At 38.0% G+C, this 15,654-nt stretch overlaps 1 protein-coding gene across 1 annotated transcript; it reads right to left on the minus strand.

Moving 5' to 3' along the window:
* Positions 1-11,584: 11,584 nt before the first annotated feature.
* LOC104088956 (uncharacterized) lies at positions 11,585-13,962 on the minus strand. The gene is made up of 2 exons (XM_009593743.4): positions 13,208-13,962; positions 11,585-12,581 (listed from the first exon to the last, which is right to left on the minus strand). The coding sequence occupies exons 1-2, from the start codon at positions 13,827-13,829 to the stop codon at positions 11,800-11,802; spliced, it is 1,404 nt and encodes a 467-aa protein (XP_009592038.1). The 5' UTR covers positions 13,830-13,962; the 3' UTR covers positions 11,585-11,799.
* Between the last annotated feature and the right edge of the window lie 1,692 nt (positions 13,963-15,654).

Here is a 15,654-nt window from a genome sequence, read left to right on the forward strand (position 1 = left end):
ATTTGTTCCATTGGATGTTGTTATTGTAGATTGAAGTTGCTTAGTATAGTGGATCATTGTAGTATCATTAAGGGACGAATTTGAGGTATGTTGGCTAAACTTTCTCTATTAGCGAATTCCATAATGTTCCCGTAAGTTCAAGTATGGTTGGCTCAAGATTTCTAATTTCTATATTACGGGTTTTCTCCTATAAACTTGGCTATTCCGAATGAGCCTTATGTCGAAAGATATAGGTTCAAAGTATGGTTTGCGTATTAAAATGTTATGACTTTTAGTCGTGTTTTAAATGAAAACTAGTATACCAATTGGGTGAGAAAAACTCGATGTGCTTAAGACTCTAAATAGCTCGTATGTGTATCTAAAGTCTTGATTTAAAATCTTGTTGTTGATAATCTATAAAGATGCTTGAAAATGAAATAAGTGAATTGAGGATATAGAGTGTGGCCAACGTGCCAAGAATTTAAGTTATGATTGTGGCTAGTATTGCAAATGAAATGAGAGGATGCGATAAAGAATTTGAAATGAGCCTCGACTCAATTGTTTAAAAAGGATTTCGAAAATAGAATTGCCTAAAAGTTTTTGAACTCAATTCATGCCCATAAGTGGCTGTTTTAACTAATGCTTTGCTTTATAAACATATCCAGTGTAGCTTGAGTGCTTATATACTCAGGTGTTGAGATTATATATTGTCATTTCTGGGAAAGAGTATTGCAAGAATAAATGGTCTATTGATTGTTTATGATTTTGATGTGTGTTCCTACTACTGGTTGGTATGCCCCATTCTTTGGGAAGAAACCTTTTATGTTTAAAGTTTCCATTACTAATGAATTTGAGGTATATGATTGCTGAAATATTCTATATGTTGATATTTGATGGTGATCTTTTAATTTGAAAGAGGTGAAAGTATGGGATCTGAAATACGGCCATCATGTCAGGAATAAAGAATCTTGTGAATGGCCAAATAGGCCAAGGAAATATTGTTGTTGTGAATGACTGGAAATTCTAATTAGAAGTTATACAATGGGAAAGATGTTGAGGTGAGTACAATTGTATTTATGTTAGTTTTGTGTGAAAATCAAATAATAAAAATATTTTTGGGAGTATCATTAGCAAAACCGAGGAAGGATGGATCATAAGGCCCACACCTGAAACTACACGTGCCGGTGTAGGGGTGGATTATGATTATTTCCCTTATTTGGGATGAAATTGAAATATTGGTAAAATTGTGATATTATTCCCCTTAATTGGGATGAAACTGGTAATAATTGTGGATTGGAAAAGTCAACCCACACGGCATATATGGGAAGGCGGCCTAGCTGATCGGGTGGAGATCGGACGCCATGTTCCGCACATGGTGGTACTACTCTTGGTAACAACTTTCTTTCGCATCACATGTCAAACCACATTGTTCGTGGGGAGATGTCCTAGCCGATCGGGCGTGATCGGACTCCGTGCTAACAAAGACGGTGGTATATCGGTGCTAATGATCTCCCAACCAAAATTATATATGAAGTTTGTATTTTGAAAATTATTATGTTTTAACTGGACATTTGGATATTGTTGATTGTGACTTGCTATTTCTATGTGTTGCTTTTTCTTATATGGGCATTTTATTGTGAAAGAGGACTTTTAGCTATACATACTAGTGCTATTCGACAGTACTAACATCCCTTTTGCCGGGGGCGCTGCTTCTTTAATAGATGCAGGTGGTTCTACAGCAGGCGGCATTGATCAGTGATAGCAGTACACTCTTTTCAGCTGATTTGGTGAGCCCCCACTTCATTTCGGGGTCATGTATCTTTTGTTTCTCATGTTATGTATTTTGAGGTATAGCCGGGGCCTTTTTACCGGTATTTTCATATTACTCTTTAGTTGTACTTAGAGGCTCCGTAGATAGGTTGTGGGTGGTGTTTGATGTGGGGAATTGGACTAGAAATGTTGATATTTGGAAAACATGTTTTTCGTTATATCTATAAACTTGTAATATTTTGGAAATTATAAACGAAGCTGCTAATGGAAATAAAATGGGAGTTGTTAATGAATTCTTTTCAGTGTTTGATTAATGGAGTACATCTCCTATTTATTCATGGATGAGTTTGGGTAGAAAGAAATCGGATAGGCTTGCTCGGCTGGGTTCACTCGGTTGAGCACCGGTTGCGCTCCTCGATTTCGGGGCATGACAGAAACGCACCCAACTTACAGCATTTCCAGGATTTGCAAACCTTTCCGGAATAAATGTCATTTTCTTTGGGTGATGGTTGGCTATGTAGTCATTCAATGGTCTTCGCAGAAGCTCTTGACGATACTCTCCCCTCTGAAAGTGTTCCAGCAGCCAGACTTGTAGCAATAGATTACAACCCTTAAAGTGTCCAAATCCACGTTTGCACCGATCTAGAGCACAGTACATCTCATCTAAGATCATAGGGATGATGGTATAAGTTTGTCCCTTGATGCCATCCATCAAGGTCCTGGTGACCATGGCTAAGCGAGTACGAATCCTTCCCCCTTTCATTAGAAATATCAGCAACCCCAAGAAGCAGACGATGAACACATAAACCCGGCGATGCACCCATCCCAATGAAGTAATGTCTAGTTCATCATGGTGAAGACGATACGAATGGCTAGACATAGCAGCTCATCATTCTTCTTAAAACCCAGCATTTTCATAAAACCGCAGGGAGTACGATTCTCTGGTACCAGTAATCCCAGACTATCTCATGACAACTTGGCGAAGCCCCCTATTTCTTCTAGGAGAGGAGTCATTTCTATATTGCCAAATCAGAAAATTGCTCTTTTCTCGTCCCAGAACATGGTAGCGGCCTCAATCAATTCTCTATTTGGTTGAATGTTTAGAAAGGATAGCAGGTCACCAAATACTCTTCTCACATGATTTTTGTTGCAAGGGGCAAGGTCTTTCCACCAGTCAAGTAACAAAGGTGGGATGTTTTGAACCATGGCGAACCTGGGGATTTCATGCTTCATTTTCTGCAAACATACAAAGGTTAGCCCTTTCCCCCTCCAGATCTGACTATTTACGCAATAATGATCGACATGTTGGCACATTTTCTCCAAGTAATGCACATAATATGATAGTGTCCATTGGGATTGTGGAAATCCCGTCGGACTTTGGACATGGTTCCTCTTAGCGGGTTGTTACGTTAATAACGCTCCAACCCATACTAGGTTTAGCATGATGTATGTACGTTTCAAATCGGAGTAGGGTTTCTACAATGGTCTAGACTGGTACTCCCAAGTGGACAACTTGAGAGGGAAAGGCACGGGACCATCGATTGAACTGCTGATTGACTAGTCTACCGCAAATAAGCCTTTCCTATTTAAAAAGGGTGATTTTCAGGAAAGTGCGGACACTCATCAAGCGCCGCTATGTTGATAATTGGCACGAGTGGAGTATGATGTGGAGCATGATCCATGCAGAAATAATAACATATTGCCAAGCATTTGCGTGTAAAAAGCAATAAATAAAATAGCAAAAGTGAGCATGAAAAGAAGAGAAAAGAAAAGAAAGACAAAAGAAAGAAGTCAGTTTGGCTCATGAAAATGTGCGAGAACGTAATGAAGCTGATATGGAAATAGGGATAATGTAGCAGTCAAGATGAAAAGAAAGGAAGAGCATGTCAAACAAAGGAGAATAAGGAAAGGGACGTGCATGTCATAGCAAAATTTAAACAAATAAAGGTGAACATGGGAAGGGATGTGCATGTCATAGCAAATTTAAACACATAAAGGTGAATACGGGAAGGGATGTGCATGTAACAAAGAAATTAATCCACATAAGTCAAGTTCGTTATGGTAAGAGCCTAAGTATAAATTCCCAGCAGAGTCGCCATGTTGTCGTGCCCCGTTTTCTCGCGAAAGTGGGCTTCGATGTGTGACAACTCTTTTAAATGGGAATTAAGAGAGAAGAGTCGCCACCTAACGGTTTAAGGTGCGTTAGGGCACCTATTTGCAAATAACTCTGTTTGACTAGTTAATGCCACCAAAGATCAGGTAAGGGCTCAAATTACCTCAAAGAGAAGGTGTTAGGCACTCTTCGAGGTCCACAACTGTGGGTCTCGGCCGAACTTTAAACTATGTAGATTATGTAATTAGACTAGGTAATCAAATAAATAAAGGGAAATTTAGAAGTCGAAGAGTCTTATTAGGGCACATGAGAATCGGCACAAATCTTAATGACTATAGAGATACAACTACATTGATCTATGTTAAATAACTAAGTGTAAATAATAAATAAAGAAAGGGGAGGGGGTCCTACGTTTTTTAGCCTAAAGGATCAACCCGCGCAACATAAATAATACTTCACAACTCCTTTGAGGTAGGGGTTGCTCATATTATTCAGCGGGCACAGACTATCATCTCCTGCTTCCCGATTACTATGTTAAAAGTTGTTTACCTAAAGGCGCTCTAATTCAATTCTAGGTCGTACCCTATACGTGCACTACCTGTCCCATACCTATGGTCTAGACTTCTCATAGGTTGCTCAAAATGATAAAAACTAGGCGACATTCAAAATAATTAAGATTTCACATAAAGAAAATTAGAGGCCCAAGTTAGCCTCCACACATAAACAACAAATGCATGCGGGCAGATTCAGCAATAGACAGTTTTCAGGATTAAGAAACATTATAGTCGTTAAGTCCTATAAGCATGATTTCTATGTGATTCTGGATCCCAGCATTATACAGGTACTGCTGCAGTTTCAGGACTATCGTATGGGCAGATTAAAGGTATTACAAATCTATAGGCATGATCTCTAGTTATCTGCGTAATGAGGCAGCGAAACGATCCCAGAACTCTAAATTACCAATGCTGATTTTACAGACATGTTTCTTAGGTAGGTGACAATGCCCTATAGGCAAGATTTCTAGTAGTTAACAACTGTAATTGATTTTATATACTTTATCCTTATAGGCATATTGTCTAAGTGTGGCAATGTGATGGAGTAACAAAGTAATCGATTAGCTGATTAAGATCCTATAGTCATAATATCTAAAGGAGCAACGTGCTAAGAGCAATAGAAACAGTTGATTGATTGATTAATTAAAACCCTATAGACATAGTATCTAGATGGACATTAGCAAACATGTGTTATTGTATCCTATAGGCATGACATCTAAAGCGTTTAGTAGTGAACATGGAAACAAGCGTAGCAATTACTTGAGTCAACAAGTTTGACAAGTTAAGTGCAGTGTGTGCGTGATTCCTATAGGCATGATTTCTATTGGTGTGCAACACACTAAATACATATAAGGAATGCTGAACGAAATAGCAAATAGAACACATAGACCCTATAGGCATGTTTTCTACCCTTTTATGCAAGAATTAGAATACCCCAGCCCCCCCTTTTTTTATTAATCTCCCCATCATTCAGTTTGCAAATCATTACAGGCCCAGAAGGAAATAATACATACTTAAAGATGACAAACTATAGACTAAACAAGTACAAGCCCGCTAAGGCAATCATAAGCCCAATACAAGGTAACCCGGGGATATCCCAGGCCTTCAACAGCAGGCCCAAACCACAGGCTCACAAGAAAACAACTAGAGTGCCCCTGAATCCTGTGACCAAGTCCAACAACACCTATGGCCCCCTTCCAGGCCCAACAAATAATTTACTTACCCAAATGGATACCAAACTCGACCAAATGAGTAAAAACGACTCATAAAATTAATTGGACAACTCAAACACTCAGTTCTTAAAAGTGAAACTAGCAGCTACTCTTGTCGAGGTATATAAACAAAATCATGCTAAGTTGAAAGGCATTCAAGACACATATAAGGCAAATTTATGCTCATAGTTCTAATGACTTGAGAGCGATCTATTTGACTACATAGGATAGTAAACCATTCTAAAGAGTTTCTATAAGGAGGCATGATTCAAAGTCAATCTAGGGAACCCTAGATGAAGGTCTAGCAGATTCAGGCAAGAAGCAAACAAAGTACAGCCAACACATAGAATGTTCATCATAGAAAACCAATAAAAAGAACAACTTAACAGAGTAAAACTCATGATCAAGTGACTGCTTAATGGAACAGGGAAATCTTAGCATGTTGAACACTAATCATAATACGAGAAGCATGTCAATCTTCAGAATCAAGATAGGCTAGTATTGAACGTGATACTAGTTGGTCATATAGGAGAGGAAAGACTGGTTATGAGGTTTCCTAGGGTCCCAGATAGTGTTGAAAATCATAGGATTACATAAGTTTCAAACATATATTAGAGCTTAAATGGCATGAAGCCAGGCTTTAGCTAACCAGTATAACATAAGGAATTCAGCAGGTTGGACAGGAACGACTTAACCAGGTCTGAAACACATGCATGGATTTATCACAAAGGTACAGGACAAGGTAGGGAACACGCATTAATCCATAAGTAGCAAGGAAAGCATGCTTAGGCTAATAACATAATCAGGAGTTAACTATAGAACATTAAGTTTCACATGAATGATTCAACAAGAATTAGAGTAGGTTCTGGGCATGATTCGACTCTTTACAAGAGTACAGAACAAAGCAAGAAGCTAAACTTAGAATAAGCAGCACATTAGAATAAACAGGCTTTAAGAAAACAGAATCAAGGCAACAAATAGGCAAATTCGATTACTAGAAGGTGTAGAGCCTCAAGAAGAGCTTCAGAGCATACAATAGCATGTTGGTACATAAAAACAAATCTTAGACACATAGATATGCATAATAGGAACTCAAACGAAAAGAGAACAAAATTGCAAGGGTCATAGGTACTTACCAGTTACTAATTGACAAGTAAGTAAACAAAGAACAATTTCAGCAATATCTTGAATGTCAGTAGCAAAGCGAACAGTAGAACCCCAAATCTCAGTGCGTCAGAGTTCCCAAGGATTTCAGATGAACCTCGGGCAGTGCTTGCACTGAGAAAGGTCGAATAATCGAGTTCCAGTAGCCTTGGCTTTCAGCCGGCCAAGGGTTTAAGTTTCAGAATAGTGTAAGGCAAGAATAAGAAAAACAATAGTAGTTTTTTAGCGATTGGAATCTCTCTAAAGGGGAAATTGGGGAGGGGTTTATATAGTGACAGATTATGATGAACAAATATGGAAAATAATTAAATAATCGTAAATAAGGAAGGAAAAGAGCACATGCAATCAGTAACAGAGCCGGTAAAAGAAATGACAGAAATTTCAAACCCTAGTTGGGTCCAACGGCCATAAATCAGACCGATAATGCAAGAATCATTCATTGTAGAGTGTATATAGACGAAATATCGCTTAGATCTTCATAAAATCGGAGTCAATCAGGCCAGCTCTTGAAAGGTAGTTCTTTCCAAAAATAGGGTGAGAACTAAGTAACACCATAGACACGCATACAATAGCAAAGTATCACAAAATAGGTAAGTGAATCACGGATTGATTCCATTTTTAGGTTGGAATCGGAGAGAAATAGGGATGCGGCTACTAGGGTTTCTCAGAAGAGGAAAGAGTTGAGTGGTTTAAGGGCGGCTGATAGTTGAAAATGGGGTTAGGGTTTGGGTTATGGGAATATAAGGAGAAGGGAAGGGTTTATTATGGGTCGTTGATCATTTAAGATCAACGGCCATGATCAAAGAGGAAACGAGGCGGGTTATTTGACGGGTCACGACTGGGTCATCTAAAGGGTTGTCTGGTTGGGCTGGGGTGTTGGGCTAATGGTTTGGGCCAAATTGGTCCGAAAAAATTGGCCTGTTTTGGGCCAGCTCTTGAAACCCTTCAAAATTAACAAAACAAATAAATTATTAAAACATCTAATAAATGGTAAAAATAATATTTATGCTGTAAACAATATTTAAAAATAATAACTCAACACTATAAAAAATATAAAATTCTATTTTGGCATAAATAATATGATAAACGCAATTATTTATAAAATATAGGCTATTATTGCAAAGATTATTTAAATAGCTCAAAAATACAAATATAATTATGTGAAATGAAGTAAAAATATTTTAAAACATGTATGAGGGTGTAAATAACAAATGTGGATGACAAAGTCATCACAAAATAATTTGAAAGGGTAATTAATAAATATTCAAATAATTTAAATGCAAGAAAAATCAATTTTGAAGCTTTAAAGAATTATGGAAAATTATAGAAAATACTTGTATAACCCTTGTAAATTAGGTAATAATGCAAAATGATATTTTGAAAGTATATATACTATTTGAAAAAATATGAGGGCAAAATTGGATATCAACACTCATCTTCAAGCATGATCTTCTTTTCACGAGCCAAGTCTATAAATTTGTCCTTGAAGATAATGCGCTTCTCAAGAGGGTGACTCATAAGTTGATGATATTTGCAGTAATTTGAACATTAATTTTTCTAGCTTCATTTGGTCGCTTCATCTCCAGAAGCTCAATGAGCTATAGCTCAAGGAGTTCTTCAAAACTTGCAGGGACATCAGAATCTGGAAATGGGTACTCATTTTCTTGCATTTCTTTTAGAGTCAATTTTTCACTTGGATTATCTTGAAAAGAAGTGGATTTCATACTCTGCTTCTTGCTCAACTTTGTTGTGAACTTCATAGGTGATGTGTTGACATTCATAGCTTCTTTGCTTTGCGAATTGGGCATGAACTTATTCCATCTTTTAACATCTTGCTTGTCATTCCCTTTACGAGGCTTGTATACAGGCAACCTTTCATTCCCAGAAGAGGCCATGCTTAACTCCATGTCATGGGAACGAGTGGAAAGTTCTTCGAATGTCCTAGGCTTGATGCCTTGCAAGATGTAATAAAGTCACCAATGCATGCCTTGGATGCACATCTCTATGCCAGAACCGTTGCTAAGCCTATATTTGCAGTTGAGGCTTGCATTCCTCCATCGATTGATAAAGTCGATAACTGGTTCATCTTTTCGTTGACAATTATTTGTAAGTTCCACCATGCTAATGGTGCTCCTTGTGCTATAGAAGCGGGTAAGGAACTCTTGCTCCAGTGGATCCCAACTATCAACAGATCCAGCCTCGAGGTCCGTATACCAATCAAAAGAATTTCCCTTTAGCGAGCGGAAAAATTGCTTGACGAGGTAATCTCCATAAGCCCCAACATTATTGCATGTCTCAATGAATTATGCCACATGTTGCTTTGGATTACCCTTGCCATCGAATTGCTGAAATTTGGGAGGTTGATATCCAGCGAGCATCTTCAAGCTATCGATCTTTGCGGTGTATGAATCCGTGTATGTAAGGGAGGACTTGGAAGCAACTTCATACTTATTTTTTATAGTCCCTTCAATGAACTCCTTTAGTTGATCAATTGAAATCATCTCCTCAGGTGAGACATGGATAGCCTTAGCGGATGCTACTTGCCTTGGGGGAGGATCACATTCTGGAACTTCTGGGAACTTTCCAGGCATATAGCTGGATTCATCTTCCATCAAGATTCCCACCCTATCCATTAACTTATCAATTCTAGCATCTTGATTTTGCTTGTACTTGGTCAAGCCAGCAATTGCTTATGTTAAGTTTGCCAAATGCTCCTCCATAGATAAAGCGTTCGTCACTATTGCTTGCATGATTGCCGTGGACGACGGGGAGTAGCATGGATTGTCATATAGATTCATCCTCGATTGGCTTACGCTATGTGATGTAAGTGGGGAGGATCCATCACTTGATGTATAATCATCTTCCTTTACAACAGAGTTCTTGGATCTGGAGAGGTTAAGCAGAGCTAGAGTTTTCTTAATTTGTTCAGCAACATTGCGTCCTCCTTCAGGTGCGTTCGTAGAGGACCTTGCTCCTTTGGAGGGTGAAGATCCGAAACAGGGATTGATGTAGACGACATTTGGTGTGCTTGTTATCCTAAAGAGCTTACTTTGCTCCTTGTAACTGATCCAAAGCTTCCAAAGGTAACATCGAGGATGCTTTCCACATCAGTGTAGAACCTAGAATTAGCAGCATTGATGGAAGTTGATCTGGAGTTAATTTTTTGTAAAGCCATTTCAATGTCTTGAACTTTGGCGATTGAAACGTTGAGATGAGAGGTAGAGATTGTCCCAAAGAGCATGCCAATTTGTTTGCAATGAATTTGTGCAGAAAAATAAAATTGCAATCAGAAAAAAATTATAAAAAAGGATTTTATTGATAAAAATTGTGGGTAATAACTCTATTTATCCCTTGATTCTTTCCTCAGATTTGTTATCCGTAATTTGAGGGCCTAATCAGTGTATTGCTCGAACTTAGTATGATATGTATCTCCTTGATGTATTTGATGATCAATAAGCATGTAGCAACACTCCATTTGGATCTTGAATGTTGCTATAACTTTGAGCAAGACATATTTGACATGCTTTTGATCTCTTAATTAATATTTCAAGAGTTTTATAAAATTTCGGAGATTGTGTATTTGATATCTTCGTACGTATTCCGAGAGTTTATTGAATTGCTGAGATGGTTTTGAAGGATATCTATAGCCTTATTTATAGGCATGACATAGGGTTTGAGTGGAGTAGCCACCAAGTAACCCTAATGGGCTCATCTTGTAGAGGCCCTAGTCTAATTGTTTTATGTACTTATTTGGCAAATTTTTAATGTCTATATCCAGCTCTATGGGGTTGGTCGGTATGCGAGATAAAGTGACATATAGTGGGATTAGGTGTGGAATTAAATTTATATTGTATTTGGTTAACGGTAACATAGTATGAATTTAATTGTAGAGTTAATCCTGGATATCTCATCAAACTTGAAATTATTTTATCCTACCTTCGAGGTGAGATAAATTAGTCAAGAGATTATTATCTCAATATTATAATTCTGAGATAATTTAGTTCGCGTACGAAACGAGTATATGCCAATATAGCTTTGCTCGCACACCAAAAGGCACGACAGTCGTTACCCAAAAGAAAAAGGCACGTCAGTCACTAGTTGTGAGCTCAAATTTTGTTTGTTTAGAACTTTCATCTTGTCAAGACATGCTACGTGTGTATATGGCCCACTAAAATAAGTGTAAAACGTTTATGGAAAAAGGACAACAGGGTGGTGGGCTCATGGGCTGTGGGCTTCGCCAAGAGCTCAATTGCAACATCTGCTCTACTTGCTGAACTGTTTGCCCTATTAGCAGGGATTTGCTTTCACAAAGAATCTTTTTTTAATTGTTGTGGAAACAGACTCCCAGGTATCATGTAATGTAATTTATTTACTTTTCATAGTCAGGGTTACTCACGTCTTATTTCTTATTACAATTAAACCACATATTTTGGGAAGACAATTCTGTGGCAGATGCACTAGTTAAATATGGACTAAATTTGAGTCCACCAACTATAGAAGTGGACAACACTATGTTCGGGAATTACCTTCCAACTTTATTTTAAATGCTTTCAATAAAGACAAGTGGGGAAGGTTGCTATGCGAATCCCTAGTTTGTAATAACTAAATTCTGGCTTTTCCTTTTAGTAATTAAGTATTTCTTTCCTTAGCAAAAAAAAATAAAAGGACAACAGGGTGGTGGGGTAGTTGGCTAACGAGTAGGTCTATAGCTTGTGAGTTATCCTGTCGTGAGAGTTCGAACATCTCTCGCTCCACAATATGCTTCTTTCCTGCAAAACCATTAAAGATACAAATTTCGAAAAAGGAAAACAATATACTCCACTTCAAAGTTCAAAGAAACAATTGCCAACGTTTTCCCATCAGTTTGGAAAATAAAATCATTTACTTTCCTTTAGAAGACAAAGATATTTTTGAGGAGATGCTTGAATCTCCATTATTATTGGTATAAAACCTTATTCATTAAAGTAGTGATCGTGAATCCCTAAGGTTAATCGCATTAGTAATGATTCTAGCGCTTGCAGACCACTCCACGTCCATAAAGTCCACTAGTGCAGCTCAAGCTCGGCAACTCCAAAGCAAAGCCAACCTCCTTATCAGTTTGTTCCCCATTTGCTTGAAACCTAGCCACGGAACAATCAGCCTCAAAGAGTCCTGAAGTTGCAAACTCTTTGTCACCTCCCATTACAGGCATCAGAACACCCATCTTAACTTTGCTCATGTAATTCTTCTTATAAGTCTGCCCTAAAACACCGTTCACTTCATTACTCAAAGAGAAAAACTTGAATCCAAGTTCAAGATGTGCAAAACAGTCATCTTTCGTTATTCCATAGTTATGAACTCGGGATTCTTGCTCAGTAATAGGTACAACCTTGGCAGTGATCTTGAGAATATTTTCAACTTCGATGGCAACATCGTTAGTGTTGCTGATTCTAGTAATAGAGGCCATAGGTGCAGTTTCAGATTGCCATCTTGCGCCTTCCTCGTCATTAAGAAGTATGGGTTTATCATCAAAGTGGAGGGAAAGGCGGTCGATGGAATCATCCCATGTTGCTGTTTTTAGTGCGCTAATGGAGATCTTGTGATTACCATAAAGAATAGCAATGGATTGTACCCAAGTGAAGTCTCTCTTCATGTTCTCGTTTCGCCTTCCTATGAAGTGGCCGTTGATGTGAAATTCAGGGTCGGAGACTAGGCAAAAATCTCTGTCCTTCTTACCATGGAAGTAGAAGGTAATCCCATCACCGCCGATGAAACGAGGATCTTGGCAAACAGCTCCAGGCATGTCACACCCTGGGTCCCAAATAAAAATATTCAGTAAATAAACAGTTTAGTTAAAACATTTAAGCCGATTTAGGGTCTCACCCTAGTCAAAAGCATGTACTCCCTCTATTTCATTTCATATGACATTATTAAACTCGGATCTAACGAACAAATCAAAGAAACATTCGACATAAAAGCTTAATATATAGTATAAGCTAAATATAACATATAAAAATTACTCCTCGACACCTGTGCTATGCTATAGCTTAAGGATTTCATGACATTTCTATTACTAGAAGAGCTTATCATTAAGGGTGACATAAAAATTGAACCTAAAAAGCTTCCAAGTATAAAAATATAATTACTAATTCTCTTTGAACCATAAAAGAAAAAAAGAAAAAAAGAAAAGGTCAGTCCGGTGCACTAAGCTCCCGATATGTGCGGGGTTCGGAGAAGGGCCGGACCACAAGGGTCTATCGTACGCAGTCTTACCCTGCATTTTTGTAAGAGGTTGTTTCCACGGCTCGAACCCGTGATCTTCTGATCATATGACAGCAACTTTACCATATACACCAATAGCTCCTATTCTTTGAATAATAAAAGAAACAAGAAATATCGTATAAAATAGAGTAGAGGGTAGGAAATTAGTAACTTACTACAAACAGGTTTGCAAGAGACACAGTCAACTTGACAACCACCAGAGCAAGAGGCAGGGCATGAAAATTCGAGATTATAACAACTTGGGTAGTTCTTGTTCTTGCACTTAGCCTTCTTGTTTGAAGGAGAAGGAGTGGGTGGCTTAGGAGAGGGTGGTGTAGATGAGGGTGGAGGAGATAACGGTGGTCGTGGAGATGACGGTGGTGGTGATGAGGGAGGTGGTGGTGGTGGTGGAGATGAGGGTGGTGGAGGAGACGACGGTGGTGGTGGAGATGATGGTGGTGGAGATGAGGCTGTTGGTGGAGATGATGGTGGTGGAGATGACGGTGGTGGTGGAGATGACGGTGGTGGTGGAGATAATGATGGTGGAGATGACGGTGGTGGATAATAGGGTGGTGGCACTGAGCCATCAACACAGATAGGCTTGCAAGAACGACACTCAGTTATGCAGCCATTGGGACAGAATTTGGGACAAACATGTGGAAGATTTTTACATTGCTTGATTTCGTCATCTGAGCAATGAGAATGGCTTGGATGGTCAGCTATTCCAGGGGGAGTTGCCTCTGCCATTGATATAAGCATTAGCAACACAACCCCAAAGAGTGCCACAGATCTAGCCATTTGCAGTTAATTGAGGAACTTTCACTACTGCTAATTAATAATTGATGTATATTTCAAATATTTGAGAGAATGAGTGATGGGATTCCCGTTGTAGAATTTGCCCCATTTTATAGGAGTTGACAAGGAGAATGTAAGCCTACTATTTCGGACCCCATAATTGCATTATATATTTGACTAATAATAATGGGATGTTCCTTTGATAGGTCGCCTTTCTTCATGTGTTTATTTCCCCAACTCAAAGTCGCTTAAAGACCTCAATGCTCTCTTCAATGTTTGTCTTTTTGCTAAACATCGATATACATGGCATCACATGGCTTTAAAGGTCCACATACAGCACTTTCCTGTAAGAACTCATGTCTATAATTATATATACACGTACCTTTCCTTGACGTAGCTCCAAAATAAAAAAAGGAAGACCAAAAAAGAAGTAAGGGTGTTGTTTCCATGCGAGATACCGGACAAAAGAAATATATTCGTGCCCGATATATCACACATAATCATAGTTAATTAATACTATTATAACCTCAATATGTCATTTAACAAACTAATGCAGCTTTAGGTGCAAACAACATGCTAATTAGTCCGAATCAAAAATTCAACTAAAAAGACTCAAAAAGAAAATACAAGAATATCACACCTGAAATTCAAATCTACAATCCTATTTGCATATTATAATTAGCGGGTCGACTAAGGAGATTTAATTGAACCGCTTTTGTTGTATGTAGCTCCGCTGGTTAACCTCTATAGAGAAACCATGTGGTCAAGACTTAAAACACATTTAATCTATAAAAGAACAAACAACTTAATTCATTATGCATGCCTTCACTATCAAAGGGAAAATAAAAATAACGTAGTAAGACTGCATGCAGACGTCAGAACATGGCAAAGCAGTACGTTTTACATGCATGTGTATAGGGTCCTTTCCTTCTCAATTTGGTGAAGTATGCCTGTGAGTTAGCTTCCACCCATTATTACGCAAACCAAACTCTGGCCTATACAACTTATTACGATTGCTCAGAGTATTTCAGTAAGTTCTTTGGCGACTTGAATCGTAGTATCACATCTTATTTCTGTTTAGATGTTTTGTTTACATTCATCGTGGTTCATATATCATTATTCTTGTATTCACAATCATAACCCATAAGTTATAATTAGTGCACCAGTGAACACAAATAAATGAGATTGTATCAATGATCTTCCTCTTCTCACAATCCCCTTAACATTAGTTTGATTGTTTTTCTAGATATGCACCATTCCTTTGGAAACACACTAAGATAGCTAATATCACACTAAGTCTCAAGTATCTGATCAGAGTCTCTGAGGGTACAAAATCTTGAGCCACCATAAAAGCTCTGGGTCTCACCATTAAGTTGAGAATGGACTTATGTTAATCCAATTGGTCGGCATTACCACACATGGTATGAAACATGTGCTACAACATCGTCTCCTTTTTCCCAAGGAGCGTATGTTTTTATCTCATAAAGAATGTTGTATATATGATATTTAGAAGCCATAAGTATCTAAATTTTAGTTCATTAATCTACAATATCATTTTTAACTCACATCTGGCTCACAAAGTAGACTAGATGAATGTTTTTCACCATAATGACCTTATGTCATTGTTTAAGCACATTCTGATTTTAAGCAAATATTTCTCAAGTTATCCTCATGATAATTTTGCTTAAAATCATGTCTCATCTCCTCACATCATTAAGATAAGGAGGCAGTTGCCTGTGTGAGAAGGTCAACTTCTTGTCTACTCGACATACTTATAAAACAAAAAGAATAAAGAATGCACATAACATTCAACAATAAAAATATATAT

Source organism: Nicotiana tomentosiformis, chromosome 3 (assembly GCF_000390325.3).
Source record: "Nicotiana tomentosiformis chromosome 3, ASM39032v3, whole genome shotgun sequence".
Lineage (NCBI taxonomy): Eukaryota > Viridiplantae > Streptophyta > Magnoliopsida > Solanales > Solanaceae > Nicotiana > Nicotiana tomentosiformis.